The 23,931-nt window shown below is 44.2% G+C and overlaps 1 protein-coding gene across 1 annotated transcript in view; it reads right to left on the bottom strand.

Moving 5' to 3' along the window:
• GCLC (glutamate-cysteine ligase catalytic subunit) overlaps positions 1-18,944 on the bottom strand; it is a 31,428-nt gene extending 12,484 nt beyond the window's left edge. The window contains exons 1-6 of the mRNA XM_072331358.1: positions 18,674-18,944; positions 5,994-6,106; positions 4,584-4,766; positions 2,064-2,177; positions 1,299-1,357; positions 1,074-1,210 (exon numbers count right to left, since the gene is read on the bottom strand). Coding sequence (XP_072187459.1) covers positions 1,074-1,210; positions 1,299-1,357; positions 2,064-2,177; positions 4,584-4,766; positions 5,994-6,106; positions 18,674-18,823 — 756 coding nt within the window. The 5' untranslated portion in view covers positions 18,824-18,944. The remainder of the gene's footprint in view (positions 1-1,073; positions 1,211-1,298; positions 1,358-2,063; positions 2,178-4,583; positions 4,767-5,993; positions 6,107-18,673) is intronic.
• Between the last annotated feature and the right edge of the window lie 4,987 nt (positions 18,945-23,931).

Genomic DNA, 23,931 nt, shown 5'->3' on the forward strand with positions numbered 1-23,931 from the left:
TTAACTTTCTTAGTCTCAAACAAAAGCGTTTTGAATGTGGTTATTTCTGCCAGCACGGTGAAACAACAGGAGCCTGGAGAATTTCCTTTAATCCCCCTGAGACTGAACACAACCCTCTTCCTCACCCTGCTTACAAGCTGCCAGTGCTGGCAACAGGCAGATTTTAACAGTCAAATACATCGTTGCTATCTGAGACATCATCCCCACTGGGCTACTGTGAAAGAGAAACATCAAAGCAAACAAACAAACAACAAAAACACCCAGACTGAAAGAATGAAAGCACTAAGAAAATGACACTTGGATTTTAACTGGATACTGTGAGTCCAGCAAACGAATAAAAACAGTAAAAAGAGGGAACCCGTTAACAGGGGAAATAAAAGAAGCAGAATGTCTCTCATTAAGCAGTTAACAGGAGGCAGCTACCCACAGGGATTTGGTAGGTTCGTGGTAGCAGCAATGAGAAGGTAGCTTCTTGATAGGTAGTTAAAAATACATAAATGCACAAATGAGGAAATTTGTATGCAGATGTTAACACTGTTTGTAAAGAAACATATACAGGAGAGAGCTATTCATTTCTTAAAGGTGTTCTAATAACCTCTTGTCACTCTTTGTTTGTACTCTTCTAACAGTTGGGAAGAGAGCAAATACAAGGTAAATAACCAAAAAGATGAGCCATTTCTACTAGGCAGTTCAGCCTGCATTTCTACCACACAGTTTGGATATGCCTGAAGAAAGAAGATAACAGAAGACCTTTCAGACTTTAAAAACACTGGTGTTTCAGGAGAAGGTCCTTGAATGGGATGTGGGCAGATCAAGCAAACCCTTTCTGGAAAACATCAAATTACCACTGGATATTTGCAGAAAATGAAACATAGTGCAGGAAAACAAACCCGGATCAAACAAACCCAGCCCTGTCACACATATATCTCTTGTCTTACTTCCCTTTTTGCCCCGCTGAAAATGCATCAACTACACTAAGCTACTGCAATGAAACATAAGGTAACTTAAAAAAAAAATACAAAGGAACAGGGACAATGACATTCAGTTACATCTCAAAAGTAGATGAAAATTACCTGAAGACAGCAGTTGCCCATTCCAAACCCCATAGCATCCATATATATGAAGTCTGGCTTTGCTGCTTTTGCTGCTTCTCCATCATCATCAGGAAATGTTTCTATAAATGGTGATGGTGTATTCTTATCTTTAAAGACTGTGTGGAGAACACAGATATTCAGTAACGTGGAGTAACAGACCAAGTATTTAATTTGAAAAAGAAATTATATATTGGATCGACTCACTTGGTACATTTATGACAACCTTTTCCCCTCTGCGGTGCCGAATGTTTCTGGTCAGAGTACTAGAAGAAGAATATATAGTTTCACAGTTAATTTCTCATTAACACTCAAGATTTCAGAATATAAGTTTCCTGTTTGTTTTGAGCTTTTCCTCTGAGATCTTTCTTTCCCTGGTTTACAACAGACTGTAACAGACCCCAAATGGAATTTTTCATCACTGAAGTCAGTCCTATTTTGAGGGACTTGATGAGCAGAAGTAATAGGCTACCAATCTGAAGAAAACAAGGGTGAGTGAAAAGGCACTACATTGTTTTTAAGTGACACGATTTGATTCTCCTGTGTCCCACCCTATAATCAAACCCCTTCCTTGGCCACACAAGCTGTCTGACGCTCTGCTCCGCTTTGGATGAACCTGGCTAAGTTCAGAACACTGTGATACTGATGAAATAAAATGCACTGCAACATACCTGAATAAGATCTGGATTAACAGTGAGCGTAGTGGTTAACCACAGGATTTCTAACTGGAAACAATTTTGCAGGAGCAAAATCAACACCGTTTGTCTGATAATTCCATGAAACTACTATACAAAACTCCTTGAGCTTAACAGTTTACTTTAAGTCACTGACAAAAGACATGGCATCACAACCATCTCTGTCCAAGACCCTGAGACACACGCAGCCATGTAGTTTTCTTTTGAAGGTATGCCTGGAATAATTCAGCAAAGAAAAACATCTGGCTTCCCATTCACACCCTCCAAATACTCTTACCTAAATCTAGGATGTTTATTGATGGCTTCATCTGGAAAGAAGAGGGATTTTGAAGCTCCTCCTTCTACTGGCGTTGGCTTATATTCCGGCAGCGTAAATCCAGGACACCCTAACCTATGCAATAAAACAATGAGAGTCCAAGTTGTTAAGAAAACGGACTGATTTTCAAAGTGTCAGATGACCTAAGATAAGGATTCTGGTATACAAAGGAATAAAAAGACGTTTTTAAATACTTGTCACAGCAATTTGTGATTTTGGAACTTTGAAGAGTCCTCTAAAAGGGAGAAAGAAAAGTAAGCAGTGAAAAGATACACCTATAAGGCATAAAATGCTGAGAGAAGATCAAAATCAAAATGATCAAAATGAAGTCTTCTGCTTTAGAGCCCTACTTGCAAGTTTAAAAACCACCTGAAACAAGAATAAGCAGCTTTTCAGTACAGCTGAGTCAAATAAAGTAAAGCTGCATACAATTAATTCCCCCATACTGCACAGTAAATAAGATAAAGCCGATATTACCCAAAAAGACTCCAATATTTGGCTATATAAAAATAGTTACAATCAACTACTCAAAATACCACTAAGGATGTTCATGTTCCTGTATAAAATTACTTATGATCAACACATATTTTACTACTGCTTTCTTCTTCTTGGTTTAAGTATACAAGTTCTCCCAAGATATTTAAGTCCAACTTTCTCACTTACATGACGAATCAGAAAGAACAATGCAATTGCATCACTCCAGTCCAGAAAGAAAACAGTTTTCTGCTCCAGCAACAAGGGCTCACATATTTAAACATTGGGACAGCCAGTTAACTTCTAAGTTAGTGCTGTCGTTGTTGCTGTTGTTTTAGCATTTAAGCAATTTATTTTAACTGAATTAATCTGCACAAGCCTACTCTTGGTCTGCCCTCTAACATTTTCTTTCTTTTCAGATGCACAGGTTTTTACTATGCTATATGCACATCAGCAGATATATTTATATGCTACTGTAGAGGTTACAATGACAACAGGAAAATAATCTCTAAAGTTAGCAGGATTACAGTTAAACAAATAGAGACCTGGAATGGCAAGATAGCATAAGGCAGTAATATGAAACTACATAATTTAGGAAGAACAAACTCTGAAGGAGGAAGCTAAGAATCTTTCCATGTAGACCGCACATCTTATTATTTACTGGCCTTCACTTAAGTCTTAGACATAAGCAATACGTTGCTTCTGCAGTCACATAAAAACTACCTGCATCTACAAGGTGATGAGTCCCTCCCTCTCTATTATATGCAAGACCGGTTCTGAAATCTTCATACACAAGATTTACTGACATCATCATGTTGCAGGGCAAAATACAATTCCGTAACATACTGAACTACAACCAGACTCTATAAAAGCTGTCTTCACTATAGAGAAGTCTAGTACAGTTCTCATATAGAAAAAGTGCATTTTGTCAACAGAGTTTTCTTCAGGTAGAATACATGAGGGCGTTTTGGTACCTGGTACTTGCTGCTAAGTAACACTCTGTAGTGTTCATACTCCCAGTAAGAATTCAGGGCCATTTCATTCTGTACTGCACAAGAAACCAGGTGCTAAGCCCAAATGCTTCTATTTTAATGCACAACTTTTTTCACTTCTAAAAACAACCAAAAAAAAAACCGTCCCACCAACCAATGAACCCCACTATTTTAAGTACAACTATTTTCATTCCTTTGGCTGATCAGGCTGGTCAGAACTAACATACTAAATCCTCCCTTAGAACCGTGTTTGAAAGGAAGGTCACAAAGTACAGTTTCTCCTAGGCAGTGAAATACATTCTGAACGCACTTCATCAAGAGTCTCCTCACAGTGAAAGACAAATCAAGAATTCCACCCTTTGAAAAGATGTAGAGAACTCAGGAGAGGCGCACCACTTCCTAGATTTGGCAAATACGGGATTATAGAAGTATTAAATCTTTGTTTTGTAACGATAATCACATCCTTCTCCTATTGTATTCAAAGCCATAAGAGGAAGAATGTGTGTGCTTCAGTGAATAAGTAGTATGAAAAGAACAGCCAGGTTAGCCACTTTACAAAACTGCTCTTTATAAACATCAAAGCTTGGAAAATAAACAAAGAGAAACCTTTTGTGTATGATTTGCCGTATCAATTCAATACTGCAGGCTACACTACATACAATAATTTACGTTATGAATAATGAGATACTCTACTGCAAAATCATCATAAATTAGAAGCAGCCTAAAGATACAGAAGATGTTTATTTATTTCCGACTCACGGCAATAAAAAGCTTTAGAAAACAAGACTGTTAATTGAGTCATATTTTGCGCAGTTTAATTGTACAGTTTAGGATGTGGCTCTGGGCAGCCCGATCTAGTGGCTGGCAACCCTGCACACAGCAGGGGGGGCTTTAAACTAGATGATCATTGCGGTCCTTTTCAAACCAGGCCAGTCTGTGATTCCATGAAAACGCATTTAAGTAGAATAAGGAGAAAAGGAATTACAGCAATGCACTTCTGAAACAGCAATCTCACCTTGGAAAAGACGTCACAGTGCAAACAGCCTCGTTTTCTTTCAGCACAGAAGCAGCTTCTTGCCTCCTTTTCCTCATGTTGTCTTGTACAGTGTTGAATTCCGACATGGTTCCCCCATAGGGTTGCCCAGGTGTGCCTTCAATCATATAGCTTCCATATTCTGGTCGCCAGAGTGTTGGGTGGCTTTAATACATAAACAGCATTATTTCAATGTTTCTACAACTTCACAGAAGATGGATTATTAGCACAAGTTTCAGACAAACGCAACTTGTGAGAAAAATCTCCTAAAGCTGATTATTGATGGAGAACCACAATGTACATTCTGATGGTTCTCACCACTGCGAGACAGTTAAGAGAAATTAAGGCACGTTTTTCTTCTATATAAGTTTGTTGTATAATACAGCAAGCAGAAGTCGCTTACATCACCTTGCAAGCTCCTTCAGTATCTGTCTCAGTCTTTTGTTTCTTGGGGTCTTAACTTGCCACAGCACAAAGCAAGGCAAGTTTCACCCTATTTCTTCTTTCTGTTGCTAGTGGAAGCCTGGTCAGATACCGTGAATTTATCAGGTTAGGAAACGAAATCAAGTTTAATGACACCAACTATTACCCTGAAAAACTTCTTGCCTTCTTGACAGACCACCTCACCTCCATGGAGGCCAAAGGCAGAGCAGCATTTCTCTGCTGTTCCTTCACATAGCAGTGATTTCAAGCACAAAGATTTAAAGACAGAGATATTCCTTCTTGCAGGCTTTCTAGACCCTGTACTGAGAAGAAAAAACAGGCAAGGCTTTCTGGATGACACAGACTAATGTGCCTAGCAAGAAGCAGACAGGCCTGGGGCATAAAGACCTTTCATCACCACAGCAGTTTTTCTACCTTCCCCTAAGTGCTAGCTCTGTTCAGCCAAAACACTTCACTGTCTCAGATCTCATTTCTCTGCTTGAAAAAGGATGGGGAAGAACTGCCCTGCCATCTTATGTCTATCTGCCTAAATCTATAAAAAATGGACAGCGCTTCTAAAGACGACAGCTCCCTTTGACAGACCTCATCTGCTCCTGCAGTCAGGGACACACTGAGAGCACATGTGCCTTCACTGAGCAGGAAGCTCTGGTATGCAAGTGCTCTGTACGCACAACCACAAAACCAGAGCAAGACAAAACAAACACCTAAAACTGAAACTTCTGTGTGCTCATCATTTCGCCCTTCATTTTTACAAGGTTTAAAATAAAAGCTACGTGGAAAACCTGCAGATGCACTCAAGGCTTTTCGCTTCCTGCATCCCACTGGAACCTGCAAATGTTGCTACCTGTGGCTTACAGTTCTACAAAAAGCAGACTCCAAGTTAAATCAGTTGTACAAAATTCTGTACAGCATCACAAGAAGAAGAAGTAACAGGAAACAGCTACTTACTTAGGGTTTATCTTCTCCCCCTTGTCTTGCAGCGTTTGAAGAACTTCTTCGCCACTCAGCACTAAGCGGACTTTCTTATTCTCATGGTCAAATTTTACTAACATATACTCCACCTGGTAAACAAGAAAAAGAAAATAAGCAGTTAGTGGTCCGGTTTTCTTCATACACAAACTCTCACTGGTGCAAGATTTCAAGCATCAAGTATAAAGGGATGCCAAATGTCAGAATGAACTTAACAGAAAACCCGTGGTAACTATGAATATGGTAAACAACGCTGGAGAAAAAGGCTGCATGCTTATTTCATCTTAGATACGCAACTGAAGTATCTTGAAATTTGACTTATTTTTTTTTCGTGACTGCAGACACTTAACAGAAAGATTCTGAGTTTGTAAAGCTAAAACCTCATGCAAACTGCTAACCACAAGTGTCTCTCTGCCATCCCACAGGTTAGTCTCTGCAGCTGATAAAGACAAAAAAAACCCATTCTACAAACAGGACATCCATTTATAGTTCTAACAAGTGACTGGTTATTAAGAGTTGGGGCAGCAGAGCCTCATTTACGCTATGGGAAACCCATAGTTTTAACAAGCATCAGGCTGCTATTAATGCACTCCAGCTCTTAGCATAGGACAGGGGTCTTGCTTCAGCTTCCCTATCACAGCCTTTCTTCCCTCCCTGCCTTCCTGACCTCATCTCACTGTGCTTCAGGACCTCTGCTTGCCCCTACTCCTGGCTGCCCTCTCCACTCCTATGCCACACACATACAGACCTCAATCCCACAAGCTGCTGCAGAAAGCTGTTCCAGTGCTGTGCCCCAGGCCTGAATGAAATGGTCTGCCTAACAGATATCCAAAAGCTGCCAAAACTGGAACACTCTCATTTCAAACTTTCTAATCTTAATGCATGTTTGCTACCAAAACTCCTTTATGGACTCTATAAGTTCTCCTTTATAGAGAACTACCAAGCAGAGCACCCTGACAGCTGCCTTGACATTATAACCCTTCAACACTTACTGACACAACTCTATTTCCTGACACTTATTTGGAAGGGGATACTTTACTTGTCAAGTAAAACCAGAAGTCGCATACGGAAATGCATCGCAAGGCTAATCCGCTTTAAAAAGCCCTGGCTTGACCAGCACTGATACACAACGCCTTGTGTCCATGGCTCTCAAACCTCTGCCCCAAGTCCTTCACAATTAATCTAATGCAAACATCCAGTTCTAGCTATAAGTTCAAACAGCTTCCACAGCTGGAATTTACCAGCATTTGCACTCACTTATGATTTCTGACTATGCCTACAAAGGCACCCAGAGGTACTTCCTGAACAACTCCACCTCAGTGCCAGGAGCTCAGATTCACACAGGACACTGATTCTGACGTGCCAGTGTACAAACTGGAAGCAACCTCTTTTTGTACAGGGAGGCCTGATGCATCTGGGAAAACAGTCTGGCAAAGCACGGGAAAGCCTATGGAGTGTTTTCCATCACACTAACTGGATTTATGAGCTTCCTAGTCTTTGGTTACTTTGGCATTCATTGAAGAGTTGTTGCTAGCTACAGTGACAACAAACGCAATACCCTGCCAGGATTTACAATTAAATCTAAACCAGAATTATCTGAGCATGTCTGTAATTCTATAGAATCTGATCAGACACAAATGCTGGAGGGATTCATTGAGCAATTAGGTGAGTTCTCAATACTTTGTAAGATCAAATCTTAATCCCCTGAGGATAGATATCTGAGGATAAATAATGATTTCTGTTTTGTGCAACACAAAGTTTCTCAGTGCAGCATGTTTTGTATTGTGTATTGCCACAATAATCTACTCAAGATAAGACAACAGCCAACTGGAATGCACTCAAGCATTGATTTATTATCTAGTGACACCTGACTCATGATTAGTGGCCATACAAAGGGACTTCTTTCACACTTCCTGGGTTCCTACCACAGCCAACATCACCTCCTGCTTTGGAAAAGCCTCAGCCAACTTACCTTCACTCCTGACCTATCAGAGGTACTGAAGTGCTCAATTGAAGTTATAACACCCAGTCACAGACACATCTAGCTTTAGAAACAATTGCTACTCTTGCCTCCAGAAACACTGACTAAATCTTCAAAGCTGTCTTACCACACAGAAGGTCTGTCATTAAAATTAATGAGGAAGAAGAATTCCAGACAGCTGCCAACAATTAGAAGTTGCCCACAGAATATCTTGCCAACAGACAGGCTGACTGAATGGGCATTCTGAAAGAATTTAATTTAAGCTCATCAAAAGATTTAGCCTACAGCTAAAAAAGGGAAACAAATCCACAGTTCACACACTTTTACATTTAACCTGAACTCCTCATTCACAGACTTGGCATGTTTTTAATCCAAAATAATGTTCAGAGTGTTGTGGTCAAGCTGAAAGCATCAGCACGCCTGCAAGTGCTTTGAGTCTGAAAGTCAGTTATGTGACTTTTCACCTCAAACTTACATTTGGACAAAATCTTGCAGTTCACTTTTCTCCCTACTTTTAACTAGCCAACCTAGCAAGCAGAAAAATACATACTAGGTCAAATCACTAAAGCACATAGCTAAGAAGCATTACGTAGGTTTGCTAGGGAAGCGCACTCTGCAGCTGCACGAAAAGACAGGCACTATAGATTCATTCACTCCAGTGATGTTCCTTCCCTAAAGCAAAACACGTCTCTTTTCTCTATCTGGAATGCACAGTATAAGGAGGATACCAGTGAAGACTAAAGGCTCCTCCCTGCAGTGGGGTGCACAATACAGTTCCAAAACATAAAACCTTCTGACCAAGAAGGGTCTGCTCAGCTTGCAGAAATGCTGTGGACAGACAACTGGGAAACCAGAACAAGAAACTGGCCAGGAACATAGAGAAGTGAAAGTGGTAAAGTCCCACCAGACATACAGCAAAACTAAAAATAGGCTCCAATTCAAATGGTAAATAAATTTCAATGCCAATAAACAAATTAATTCAAGTATAAAACATCTACCCTTGAGCCAACATAAAGAAAAAATAACCCTTATCAGCTTTCTTCTACCACTAACTTGCCCCATGCTGCAACTACAGAATGCGTCCACACCAGTTTCACCCTGCAGTTTATTCTGGAGTGGAGACCTTCCCTATCGCAGAACAGAATCACAGAACATCCCGAGTTATAAAGGATCCACAAGGATCACTGAATCCAGCTCCCGGCTCCACACAGGACCATGCAAAATTCAAACTGTGTCTGAGAGCACTATGTAAACACTCCATGAATTCAGCAGCCTGTTCCATGCCCACTGTCCTCCAGTGCAGAATCATTCCCTTACCCCAGTCCAACCCTCCCCAGACAGCTCTATGCTGCACCCTATATGGCCATCGCTGTCAGAGAGCAGAGCTCAGCACTGCCCCTCTGGATCCCTGTGAAGAGATGCAGCCACCATGATGCCCCCCCCTCCATTCTGTCTGCTCTGAACACACTAAGGGGCCTCTGCACCCCTCATACATCTTGTCCTCCAGACCCTTTGCTAACTTCACAGCCCTCTTTTCAACACTGTTGAACCATTTCATGTTCTCTTCTACTGTGGCACCTAAAGTGCACACAATGCAGGTGAGACAGCCCACATGTGGTGGCAGTGCTAGGCCTGGGGCACCTTGCTGTGCCAACAGCTCCTAGAACAGTGTTGCCTCATTTGTCAGGTTTATTTCTTACAGCTGGAGAAATGTTAAGACTTTTCGAAGTTCTTCCAGGTCACCACTGTAAAAAGGACTGCAGGCAGGACTGTGAACCAGCCTAAGCTGGGAAGGAGCCAGATCTCTGTCTGCACAAGAAGCCAAGTAGCTGCTACTGGACTTGCCCAGCAGCAATGCCAAAGCTAATTGCTTTTTGGAAATGGGCAAGCATGCCTAAAACTGTGTGTGAATGCTACAGTTCATGTACTTGTACTTTATTAATTACATGTATTCTTTCTTCACAAAGCATACCACTTCAGTTTTAAGACACACCAGTCAAGCAAAGCTTCACTAGCAGCCCACAGAAATGAGAACCTGAATTGATGTGTGTCCAATGAGTATCAGTGTACAAACACTTGCCTTGGCAGGGGCCAATTTTCCACTATCAGTCCCCTACCCAGCACAGTCAACGTAACACTGTTATGCTAAGTACACTAGGAGCAAAGTCTGGTTGATATTCAAGTGCCAAAGCTCCGCTCCAGAGCATTAGACAGATGCTTTTAATGTACAGTGTATTTGCCACAAGGAATTTCTGTACATAAACACACACAGAAGCATCCAGACCTGCATACTGGTAAACTCAGAAATAAGGTGCTGAAGAGGCTGAGATTATACAACAGAGGGAAATAATTTTGAATGAATTATCTGAAAAGGAGCTGGTTTTGAGAGGAGAGTGTGAGTCTGCATGCTGTCTGCCTTGCTCTTTCCTCCTGGGGAAGAACAACCTCTGCATTCACCTTTTCCCTGGGCTTCTCCACCCAGGCTAATAAGCTGACACAGATGAGTCATAGGAGACACAGAAGAGCCTGGGATGACTCACAGACCACCACTCTTCCTCGAAGACAACCTTACTGATGTTTTCTTCCCTAGCAGCGCCTTCACTGGGCAACCACTACCACAAGTATTTGGAGCAATTACTTGAGCTGCCTTAATGCCAGTTCAGTAGCTGTCTCTGGATTCCTATTTCCCCCTTGGCCTGGAGCTTAAGACAAAAAAAAGAGAAAGCAATCTTCTCCTGAGCAGCACACAAGGTCTCCAGGCTTTTGTTTACTGTTCCCAGAAGCCACAAAAACACAACCTTTTCATGTCGTATGCCTCACATATTTATGCACACATTTAAAGTTAACCTTTCCTCTCCACAGCTTCAAACAAACAAAAAACCCAAGCTCATTTCACTAGTTATTAAGCTCCACTGTGGCAAAAAGACGCAATTCCTTAGAACATTTACTGGTCACTTAATGCATCATTAAAATGCCACATTTCATTAAAACGACAATCTACAGAAGAGCAGTTTTAATAATCTGCCCATTAAAAAGTTCTACCGCAGGTCTACAGCGTTAACATGGAAATAGCAGAATTTGCTGTACTTGTGATACATGCGATGTTTTGTTAATGCAGTTACTTTCCCACCACAGCTGCCATAAAACAGAGTCATAGTAACAACCAGCTCGTAATGTACTTTTAATGCAAGGCTTGCAGGCCCACAAAGGGGAGTCCAAATCCTGAGGGAGAGAACTTAAGAAGCAAACAACTCTGGTACCGCAGATGAAGTCAGTCCCCCCTCATCTCATCAGCACGTCTCCAGATCGCTCACTGGCACAATGCAGAGCACATCCAGGCTCATGGGACTGCAATCCCCATTTTCTGCCATTAAAATATCTTTTATTTTTTAGTTTGTTACTCAAATGTATTTCACAAAATGCTTAATTTTGATCAAGCACCTCTGGAGCAGCAGATTCAATAAACAGTCTGCAACTCTACACAAAGTTGTGCTTTACAGCAGTTGTGCTCTTAAGGAACAGTAACAAAAACCACAGTGTCACTGATGTTTCACACAGTGAGAGTACACACAAAGCTGAAGTGCTTCCGTACCACACAAAAGGTGAAGATGCAGAAGTGGACGTAGGGGAGGAAAACGAAGAGCCAACACAGACCTAGCTAAGGCTTCCTGTCTGCTCCGCTCCCATTTGTTGACATCAGGTTTGCAGATTGTTTTTGCACGTGACTCAAACTGAGGAGAGGATGTCCTGTGCTGCACATACCAGGAAGCTGGGCTACTCACAACTAAATCCTGAGGTTGTAAATATTTGCATGCCTCCCAGGTACAAGACGTGGGCACATTAGAGAACAAAGAGTCTCCTCTTCAACCGCTGAACTGGGTCACGTCTGTGGTAATACTACAAAGGACTAAGATGACGTTAATTTCACATTTCTCTATCAAAGACAGATTTAAGACACATGCGAATTCTTAGATTTAAAACAAAGAAGCACAAGTCTCTCTGGCACAGTCGTATTTTCTAATTCACACAGGCTATAAATTTTTGTAGACTAGTAATAGATAGTTTCTTCAACTGTTAAACAAGATGCTACAAGCTTCTACACTGCCTCTGGCATCATGAAGTGAGAGAGAAAAAAGATGAAGAAAACCTCTTTCCTGTACTCACCCTTCCTACTCAGCCCTTCTAAAACTATCAACTGAGATAACACCTCTGCACAGCAAGAGCAGCAAGTCTGTGGTAAAAAAGGAATTATGCTGAAACAATAGATGGTAATTCCATGACAAGATGATGGCAATTCATTTGACATCCACACAAGGCAGGAAGTTCACCGTGAACAGAACATTTCTCTACCTGAAACATACAGGCAGCAGATAATTGAAGCTCCTTTTATTTAAATCTGTGACTGTGGAGGAGGAAATCAATGCATACCACGGGGTCTGGTCACTATTAATTATGAATTATGGCTTGTTTAGAGGAAACTGAAAAAAATTAGCCCTCTGAAACGTTTCTCATGCAAAATTAGTTTTTGAAAAGGAAACCAACTATAAACTATTTGCTGAAACACTCGGCATTGCTCAGCCAAATACTTGTAGGATTAGACTAATACAGTTTATGGAAGCAATTCCAAACCTATAGAAACAGTTTAAATAAAGAGAACTGGAAGCATAATGTGAGGCAAAGGACACGCACCTGTATTTTCACTTGCTAAAATGGAAAGAATTGAGAATCACTTTTGCTTTCCTAACAGCCTAGGGAAAAAAACCACCAGGATCTTTGTGCTTTTTGTTATTTTCCTTCAGTAGCAGTTAGGGGGAGAGCTCCCCAAATCCCAGCACGTGACCCCTTCTGGGAGCTCCGGAGCTCAGCTTCCCTCAGACCCGTGTTCTCTCCCTGTATCTAAGCTTCTACATATTTCTTCAGCCTAACAGCTCAAGTCTTCTGAATATCAGGTATCTTGCGTTTCTCTTCCTATTTCTTTGCTCACCTCTTCCACGGTCTGTTTTAAGCTGAGGAGGTAACGCAGGCAAGTCCACCGCAGCTAATACCAAGTATATAAAGAAAGTTATACACAGCAGTTTCACAGAAAGAGGCACCAGATCCATTTTCCATGGTGTCTGCAGAGCACTGCAGATACGTACCATGTTTCATAAGGAAACAGATCAGCACCCACCACACACAAGCAGTCTGAGGGAAGATGCACACTACTTAAAGCAGGTCTGGACAGAGCTGTGAGCTCTGCACTGCTGCATTCTCAACCCAACAACAGTGGTTTGCTGGTCAGTGCTGACACACTACAGCTCGAGCAAGTCTTGCAATCTGGTCACAGAAGAACTGAGGAAGAAGCAGCTGAAGCAAACAATCATCAAGGAGGCTAAAGCTACAGTTGTGATACAAGAATTAAAGCAGGGCAGAAACGTAGTTTCACAACTGTCAACCGAAGCATCCAGGGAAGGAATAAACAAGATGATTCTTCAAGGGCACCTTACTTACTCAAATCAAGATTTAAGGAGATATATTTGCATTCATTACTGTATTCAGACACTCAAAGCTTTCAAGCAGCAGCAGCTGATGCATTAAAATCATACCCCAGGAGCACTACTCTTAATAAACAACAAGTGCAGCTATGAAAACATAAGGGAAACACAACTGCCTGTAAACAAATAATGCCACTGTCCCTTTATTTAGTCAAAGCTCAGAAGGAAAGTATGAACAGGCAGACACGTGACATATAACCCAATCATTCATGAATGCTGCTTTTCCTCACGTGGCAAGCAGGCAAGCACATTGATTAAGACAACGACCATTCAGATGCATCCAGACACACTGCATCTGGCAGGGGGCCATCGTGAGGAATTTCTGCATGAAAGAAATTCAAAAATGCATTGTTTGGGGGATTTTGCAGGGGGAGGGGAGACCACAAGTGATTGTCTTAAAGCGACATGAGCTCGAGTGTTTAAAAAAACCCTTTTTTAAGAGGATGGTAGGTTAGTGTTATTGCTAGCACAAGTGTTCCATGAAAAGCTTTCAAAGCAATTTCTGCAGAGCATTTTGAACAGAGATTATGAGCTCCTCACACCGAGATCTGCCTATTTGTTTGTCTGCTTTTCCTAAAAGGAAAAGCTATTACTGATAGCCAGGAAAATACAAAAGCAAATTATTGCTCTTCTGTTTTATTTATAACACAGTAAGAAGCTAATTGGAAAGTTTCAGACGAATGTTAAAGAAACCCCATGAGCCACCTGAAAACTGTTTAAGTGGTTTGGACAGAGGGACAGACATCCTGCAGCATGTGGAATTTTGTGAATAAAAGCCTTAAGAGACTGCCTAGTCTTGTCATCCACATACGCATCCATCTTAGATTTAAAGCAATTGTGTGGCATCTTATGCTTCAGGATATCAAAGCTTTGTCCTTTTAAGGTAATTGCTTTACATCTGCAGCTTTTCTGTTCCATTAGCTTACCCACCGGTGGACAACAGGTTGGCCATGAGCCAGCAGTGTGCCCTGGTAGCCAAGAATGCCAGTGGGATCCTGGGGTGCATTACAAGGAGCGTGGCCAGCAGCTCAATGGAGGTGATCCTTTCCCTCTACTGTGCCCTGTTCAGGCCTCACCTGGAGAACTGGATCCAGTTCTGGGCTTCCCAGTACAAAAAAAAAATGGATCTCCTGGAGAGAGTCCAGCAGAGGGCCATAAAGATGGCAACGGGCCTGGAGCATCTATCTTATGAGGAAAGGCTGAGCAACCTGGGTCTGTTCAATCTTGAGAAAAGAAGACTAAGAGGCCATCTTATTAATGTTTATAAATATCTTAAGTGTGAGAGTCAAAGGGACATGGCCAATCTCTTTTCAGCAGTCTGTGGGGACAGAACAAGAGGAAACAGCCATAAACTGGAGCATAGGAAGTTCCACATGAACATGCAAAGAAACTTCTTCACTGTGAGGGTGACGGAGCACTGGAACAGGCTGCCCAGGGGGACTGTGGGTTCTCCTTCCCTGGAGATATTCAAGACCCACCAGGACACCTACCTGTGCAACCTGCTGTAGGGGGTCTGCTTTGCAGGGGGTTTGGGTTCAATGATCTCTGGAGGTCCCTTCCAGCCACTACAATTCTGTGATTCTATGAAATCTGAATGCTTTTTCCGTACATCACAATGCTCTCAGAACCTATTTCTTATTTTATCACAATTTTCTTTTATCTGTACCTGAGTCCCTCCTTGCATGTCCCTCATCAGGCCTCTGCGGTCTTTTAAAGAAGTGGTGACCAAAACTTCAGCTGTGTTTTTCAGAGACAGGATCTATACTTACTTCATACGGCAGGTGAGCAAGATTAATCATTGTTAAAAAATGCCCTAGACTTTGTCTCTGGTTTTAAGTAGCAAACATTAAACAGGAGCCTCAAACCATGTGCATCTGAGCCCAAATTCACTTCCTTCAGTTGTAGCGATTACTTTACCAGCCTGAAATCCTGTAGGTTGTGGCGCAGTGTCACTGATCCCAGCACTGTGCTGTTCCTGTCTGGAAAAAACAAAGGCCATGAACTGCAGCAAGACATTAATACCGTAGCTAGGTCACCTTTTGCTCACAACAGCTTTTCTTCTGAGGGGATCTCCCTGCAAACACTTTCATATCGTCTTTACAGCTTTTTCCCCTTCAAGATTCCCTTTTCAGCTCTTCTTACTTGCATCATTTTCCCAGCGCAAACAGGCATTCAGCCTGCAGACCATCAACCTGCCCCACTCAGGGATGAAACAGACAGCAAGAAAACTTGAATTATCACACGTAAGCACTAATGGATGTGCACCCACATGTGCAGATCCGCATGCAATGCTGTTACTCCATACACACGTGCCCACGCAGCACAAAGTGATGGAATGGAGCCTAGCCAAGAGCCACTCATTCCACTTGTCTGATCTGAACATCCACATTAAGCTGCAAAGTGAAATTTAAGCAACAGCTGTCAGCTAGTGGAATGCAAGCAGCAGAGCAGAGGCACTGCACAGCACAGCAGCACACCAGACGGCTTTCAGAAGAAAGTTGGGAAGCAATGGAGGCTTTGCCTTCCTCTTCTATAAACTTTTTAAACTCTTGGTACCACTAACATCTTCCAAGCAGCACAATCCAGTTGTCTCACGTACTGCCTGCTACCTCTGCTAATACACAGTAACTAAAAGGTGGAGGCTTTTGCATTTACTGCACACGGGAAACAAACAAACAAACAAACAATATCTACTGACTTTTCTCTGGAAACACAGTTAAGCACACACTGCTGTTGGGGAGAAAAGGAAGAAAACCTCAGGAGAATGTGAGACAGGCATTAAGGCAAGGATCATAAAGAGACCTTTAATGAGGGGTAACGAGACAGTTCGATGTTCTGTATTTTCCGCAGCCAGGAGATGCCAAGCATAAATAGGGAGCTTTAAAGTTGATGAGGCAGAAGGGTAATTATGGGGCAAAGGACACTTACATTCAAGCACGGCTTCAAAGAGATGTTTAGAAAGATTTATTTTGAAACAAGTCTTATTCCGCAATATACTCACACCTAACTTCACGGCTGCAGAAAACAAAGCCCCCAGAAAACAGACTTCAAAAAGCCAAGATTGGTTGCGCAGAGCCCTTGGCTCTCCTAGTACTTCAAGCAAGAAGCTGGCTGTCTCAGAGGCAGCAGAGCCAATGCTTCGACCTCTCCTGGTCTGTAGTCAGTGTACAGAACAGCAGCAGGAGTTGCAGTGCTGTTCAGGCTCATTTTGAACAATTATCACCACGCCACTCTGTCAGCCCCTCTCAGCACTCCTGTCTGGCAGCAGAAGGCAGGCAGCGACACAGCAGCTCCCTGCAGTTTCATCTGGCACCATGAGAGGAGCCTACAGCAGGTTACAAGCATCCTAAAGGGCCACCACTGCTCTCCCAACGAGTCTCAGAGCATACACTGTGTGATAGAGCCCTGATGATATTACAATCAAGGCTAAGGTTGGCTCTGTAAACACTAGCAGACATCACATTTCCTCTCCGTAACAGCTTTATCAAGATTAGGACAGTTTGCCCAATACTTGCACTGTCTGCACTAAAAGACAAACTGGGTGCTTGCTACAGAAGTCGGGTTTTGCTGGCAAATAGTCCTCAAAAAATGAAGTTGAAAAAGGTATCTTCTGCCAAACTATGTCTCAGTAACATCTTGTTAACACAGGAATAGTTTTCTTTCTCTTGATTTCACTGCTACCATTACGTGTGGCCTGTTAGCCTCCTTGATTTCTGTCCACGCAAGTTTTAATGACAATAACATACCCTCAGGCTGTGACTTTACACACCAGAGTCAAAACGCATAGAAGGCAAGTGAGTGACAGGTGCCCAGCTCTCAGGTGGACTGTGTGTAAGCGCAACTTCACTTTCTAATAACCAGAAACTGGAAGAAAAATGAGAACAAGTTTACAGCTTTCCCCACTAGCTGCCTACAGCACAGTAAGCCATACAGACACGATTCTGCTTTGCACAACTGCAGAGTGGCACAAACAGCCAGCACGCTAATGCTTGCCTTAAAGCTGCATTATACAAAAATTGCACAATGCAATAGAATCAAGATAAGCTGCCACACCTGAAGTTACTATCATTTGCTAAAATCACAGCTAGGTGATGAACCCAGTGACTCAAACATAACCATGCTCACTCAACAAGAAGCAGCTGCTGCAGCTCGCCTGCTCCTCCACAGCTCCTAATGCTTCCCTCACCTGAACCACAACTTGCTGAACTGCTTGAAGCACTGCTATGAAAACAGACCGTGCTAAAGATATGATCGAGTGACCGACCAGTGCTTGGGCAGTAGTAGCATTCAGAGAACAGGAGCAGCTGGGGAAGGACCTACCTCACTTGCTATGGAGATGGAACCTTACTGGAGAACACAAGGCTGAATTATACTGGAAGTGGGCACCTCTATTAAAGGCTCACGAGGAAACCCTCAAGTTCAGCGTTGGGGTAATAGGAGTACTCTCTGTTCCATTCTTACTCCTTAGTTTACAACTCATGAGTTTCTTCTCCGCCAGCACAGCCTCAGCCGTGCCAGAGCCACAGGAACACTAGCGTCAGACAGAGGTATATCCATGCATTACAGTTTGCCTCGCTAACCCCTGAGCACTCAGCACAACACACTTAGGACACGAGGTCTCTCGCCGTGCAGGAGAACAGCGTTTTCCACCGGCAGCGAGCACCTGTAAGCAGCCGGCGCTGCTCCTTGATGGCCGGGACCGCCGCCAGGCGCAGCTCGGTGAGGCGGCAGCACAAGGTGAGGATGCGGCGGACAGGCGCCCGCGGGCCTTTACGGCCGGACAGCGCCGAGCGGCTCCACGCCAGGCAGGCGCAGGGCAGCCCCGCGGAGGCCGCCTCCAGCAGCGCCCGCAGGCGGCCTTCCCCGACCCGCCGGCCGGGACCCTGCGCTCGGTGCGGCCGAGGCCCGTCCCGACAGCCGAGCGCGCAGGGCCCGCCCGCAGCAGCACGAACGCCTCCCGCGGCCCCTCGCGCACCGACTCCGGGACAAAACGGGGCCGCGTGCGCAGCTCGGAGAGCGCGAAGGAGAGCTTTCCTCAGGGGGAAAGCGCGCCCCGGGAGCCGCGAGGCGGCCGCGAGGCGGCAACGCGGACGGGGAAACAAAGCCGGGGCAGGGCGCGGGGCGGCCATGCCGGGGGGACTCACCTCATCGCCCCACTTGAGGACGTCCTTGTGACGGTCGCGCAGCGCGCGGTAGATGTGGAGGAACTGCAGGATGCCGTGCTTCCGCACGTGCTCCGCGTGCCGCCGCGTCTCCTCCCAGCTCAGCGGCGAGCCCTGCGACAGCAGCCCCATGCCGGCTCCGGGTAACGACAGAGAAGCGGAAACGAGCGGCCGGCCGCACCAGACGCTCGGAACGATCTGCGCTCGGCGCCGCGCTGCGCGGCGGGTCCGAGCCCGGCGCCGCACGTGACGGCGGCGGCACGTCAGGCCGTGACTCAGCACTTTCCGCCGGCAGCCCCGCCCCGCCGCTCCGCTCCGCTCCTGCGCCCCGCGGGCAGCGCTGCGGGCACGGCGTGGGGATGGCGCTGCTGGGGGGGGAAGGCCGCGGCGGCCGGGTGGTCCGGCCTGGCCCTCCAGAGGGGTCCGGGAATACAGGACGCTCCCTCTTGCTAGACAAAGGCCGCGAAGGGGCTTACGCTCTTCGTTCCGACGCGTTTGTCGTTGTAACCACCTGGCCGCAGCGAGGCGGGCGCTTGGGGACCTCTTGGGACAAAGAAATAGATGCGTTTCAGATTTAGAAGGAGGCTCCGGCTTGCTCCCGGTGCCGGCGGTACCTTGCCCTCCTGAGCCGACTGTGCTCGGGCCGCGCTACCCGCGCTGGGCTTGCGTCCCGTTGTACCGAGGGGAGGGAGGCCGCGCTGTGCCGCAGCTCATTGCCTGGGGGCAGCCGGGGCGACGTTCCTCTCAGGGAAGACGGAGAAAAGAAGCGTCACGCTGTGCATCGTAGGCTTGATAGGAAATGGAAGAAGGGCTGCCATCAAACGTGTCAGCTAAATGAGGAGACGGGCAAGGAGCTGAACCTCAGGCAAAGAGGGAGACTTGCTTCTGAGAGGGTTGTCCTTTCTGGGCACCGTTAAAAAGCGAGGGATGTAAGGAAGTTTGCAAGGCAGACAAGGGTTCAGATTTGGCAATTCACTCTGCCTGAGCCCTGCTTTTCATTCTACTTACGCAGCTGTTTCTTGGTAGGCCTTTGGGGAAAGCATGGCTGGCATGCAGTAGGATTGCATAGGTAAGGGCTTGAGGACTAGTAAGACTTGTAAATTGTGGCAAACTTACTAATGAGAGAATTGCATTATTAGTTATTCCCTTAACTGAAAGATGATATAGACAAAAACGGCCTAATTGTCTTTCTTCCAGGATTTGAGGTGCCTCAAGGTTAGGACGGGCCCGTAACACATTAAAACAACAAACGTAAAGTGCATTAGCGGAAAGGAGAAAACAGTCAAGTATAAACCAATGGAATTTAAAATACGTTAGTTATTTTTTCAGTGACTAAAAACTTGTCTCAAAAGGGCAATGTCCACAAAACCTTCACAACAAGAAGGGCAGGCAGTGACCAGTGTGATTAAAACTACGCACTGATTTTAGGGGCTTAGAGCTTTGTTAAAACTCATGGTTCTGACTACAGTTTTCATGGCTGATCTCCATATGAAAGCACTGCGCTGCAGGTACAGTTGTAGATCTGAAGAAGGCCTGTTGAGTTTGAAGGAGAAGAAAATAATCTCTTCCATTAGTTCTGAAATTCTCACAGCCTTTCTGGTTTTTGAAAAATGGGGAGGTTAGAAATACTTCATGCTTGGCAACAGGAGTCTGATGAAAAATACTGCTTATGCACAGCCTGCTTCTACTTTCTTTGTGCTGTGGGAGGACAGAAGTGACTGCATTATTATATCAGGGTGAACTCCAGTTGATATCATATGAATACAGGTGACCCTGCCTGGGTTGTGTAGGATTTGTGCTCGCTGTTCATGTGGCTGGTGGAGTGCTGTGTTGCTGAGAGAGGTTTTTGAAAGGCTTGGGTGTATGTTATCATCCCAGAGTGCCCTGAGTGTGCTGCTGTGTGTAATTACACACAGTACTGTACATTTCCAGCAACATACACAAAGATTGCCAAACTAAGCTCAGCTTTACGATAATGCAAGCTGCTATCAAGCACTCTGTACTCTTCAACTGACCACCAGTGCTACTCTTCATCCTGAAATTCAAGAGCTCATTTTCAGTGTCTTTCTCCTGGCACTAACATACTAACTCTGGAGTTGTTTCAGTGTCGTTGTCTACTTTTCTCCCCCATTCTTGTGTGCTTACCAGTTACCGAGCTAGTACGCTGTTCATGACAGAAAACCAAGTTATTTTCCTTCTGCACCAGTAAAACTGATAAAAAATGTAAACTGTTCTCTCACGTTGTAATCTTTAGCCTTGCAGTGTAACATATTAGCTCTGTTTGTGAGGTGTTTACTATCTTCAGCTGAAGCTTCTTTTTCCCCTCAGTGTTTTGGCAGTGTTGGGGTGTGCGTAGCCTTTTCCTATGTAGAGAACTGTGCATAGAGAAGTGTAAGCTATTCTAAGGCTGACAAGCATCACGTGCAAATGTATTCACTTATGCTTCACATAAGACTTCAGGATGCACAAGTATTGTGTAATATCTGCATGTGTTCATAACGTTGCATAATTGTTTCTACTGCGTGTAATGTGACGTATAATTGCTTCCAATACACTTCATATGGGAAAAAAGAAAAAGAAAGAAGCTTTTCCAAACATACATGCAGGGCTTTGGTTGATAAGTACCAGTATTCACAGCCCTGGGATGTGACTTTCTCCAGACAGTCCAAAGGAAAATCTGGATTTGCCTTTGAAATAAATTGTTTACTAGAAAGCCATTTTATTGGGAAGAAATACCTCCAAAATGTCCTTTATGTATCCTTTGCAGCATGGAACTTTAGTATAGCAGACTCAGTCCAAATTCACTTTACCTTGACAAGATCTTTGTTATAACTGAGCCAAACTACTCCTTCATTCATCAGCCGCTTTTTCAGTCCCAGCTGGGGACTCTGTTCCTCATTCCTGAAGCTGTATCTACTTACCACACAGCAAATGATCACGTATTTGAGGATGTAATTTGAGCACAGCAGTGGAGCGTTGTTTTTTGTTTTATTTTGTTGTTTGATTTTTTTTTCTTTTTTTTTTTTTTTCTCAGAGATGGAAAAATAATTTTCAGATTAGATTCAGCTGTATGTTTGTAATAGTGTTGGTGCAGCATGATAACGCCCAGAGAGGGCTGTGCCAAGAAACAAGGACTTTAAGAAATAAAGATGTACTGAAGTTAAGAAGTCCTATGTGATCTTACTGATCCATGCCTTGAAAGCCATTAGAAAAGCATTCCAAAACTATCTATGTTCTACTAGAACTTCTACTAGATGAAGATCAGTAGAGATCTTGAAGAGTTTTCCTGCTGAAATCATTAATGAAAAAGGTCTGTGTATTTTTAAGTTGGAGATGGTAGGGTTGTAGGAAGAGAATATATAGCATAGTACCTGCAATAGTGAGCAGTTGGCCTAACGTTTCTATGTTCCTGTCTTACTGGAAACTCCCAAGAGTACAACCCACTTCATCTTTTGAGTATCTGTTAAGCTGTTAAAATTAGCTGCCACTAGATCTAAATACAGTAGCTTGGAGCTTTGAAAATATGCTCGTGGTAAGACGTTGAAGACTCAGGGTTGAAACCAGGCATAGAATCATAAAATCACAGAATGGTTTGGGTTGAAAGGGACTTTAAAGATCATCTAGTTCCAACACTCTGCCCCGTGGGCAGGGACATTTTCCACTAGAGCAGGTTGCTCAGAGCCCTGTTCTGCAGAAAGCTTTGTTTTATCAGCTGTCACTTAGAAGTAACACATGAAAAGTAGATGTCTTGTGGTGAGGCTGTTATTACAGGGAATAAAGAAAGGTTTGTTTTTCTTAATGAATCATCGGGTAAATTTTTGGAGTAGCATTGTTTGAAGTGATTGCCGAGTTGTCATTTCTGAATATTGTGTTGTTCTGTTAATACAATGAAGAATTCATCTGGAACAGCCCCCTTTCAGCATTTTAGTGTATTCAGTAGAATTGTATTTTTTGATCCAGGTCTGTAAATTATGGTGTGCACCTGTATCCACTATCAGCAGAGATGAGGAGCAGATGTGGTAACTGCTTCCTTTTGAGTTAGAAGGCCTTCACGCATTCCCTAAAGCATTGGAGAGACCTGTGCTAAGGCAATTATATTTTGATGCAGAAAGTCTTCCATAACTTGAACTAAACAGATTGTTTGGGTTAGGACAAGTCAAGCTCAAAAGGTTCTAGCAAATGGAATTACATCAGGCTCCATCATTTGTGGGGTTCCAAAGGGCTCTGTTTTAGGGCCAGTCTCTTTAGTGTTTTTATACATGTTTTCAGTGTAGGACTGGAAGATATACTAAGTTTGCAGATTATGCTAAATTAGGAGGAGTTCCCTTGTGGGCGGAGACACCTTGTAGTGACATCTTAACAGATCAGAGGGACAAGGAGTCACCAATAAGATGAATTTAAGAAGAGTGTATCTCAGATTCTGTAGCTGGGACAGGGTAACCCTGGATGTATGTACAGGCTGGGGGATGAGAGACAGAAGAGCAGGCCTGTGAAAAGGGATCTGGGGTTCTGCTGGATGACAGGTTGGAGATGAGCCAGCAGTGTGCCCTGGCAGCCCAAAGGGTCAGCGCACCCTGCAGTGCCCCAGGCCCAGCGCTGCCACTGGGAGAGGGGAGGGGGTATCCTGCTCTGCTCTGTGCTGTGCGGCCTCATCTAGCACATTGTGTGCAGGTTTGGCTGCCATAACATAAGGACATAAAACTGTTACAGGGCATCCAGAGGAGGGCTATGAAAATGGTGAAGGGTCTGGAGAAGAAGACATATGAGGAGCGCTGAAGCCCCTTTGTGATCAGCTGAGAGCAGAGGAGCTGAGGGGAGGCCTGATGGCGGCTGCAGCTCCTCACAAGGAGTGGAGGGGCAGCGCTGAGCTCTACTCTGTGTGACAGCGACAGGGCCCGAGGGAACAGCATGGAGCTGTGCCAGGGGAGGGGCGACTGGTGGTCAGGGACAGGGTCTGCACCAGAGGGTGGTGAGCATTGAACAGGCTGCCGAAGTTCAAGGATTATTTGGGCAATGCTCTCAGACATAGTGTTGGAATTTGGCATGCTCCTCTGTGCAGCCAGGAGCTGGATTCAATGATCCTTACAGGTCTCTTCCAACTCAGGATATTCTATGATTCTGTGATCTTCTGAGGGTGGTCCAGTGAAGGCCATCCTGTTCTGCAGTGAGGAAGGTGACTAACAAAGGCCTACTCCAGTCAAACTATAATACTGATTCCTCTCCAAACTAGGTTCTCAATT

This window comes from Excalfactoria chinensis, chromosome 3 (genome assembly GCF_039878825.1).
Source record: "Excalfactoria chinensis isolate bCotChi1 chromosome 3, bCotChi1.hap2, whole genome shotgun sequence".
NCBI classification, from domain to species: domain Eukaryota; kingdom Metazoa; phylum Chordata; class Aves; order Galliformes; family Phasianidae; genus Excalfactoria; species Excalfactoria chinensis.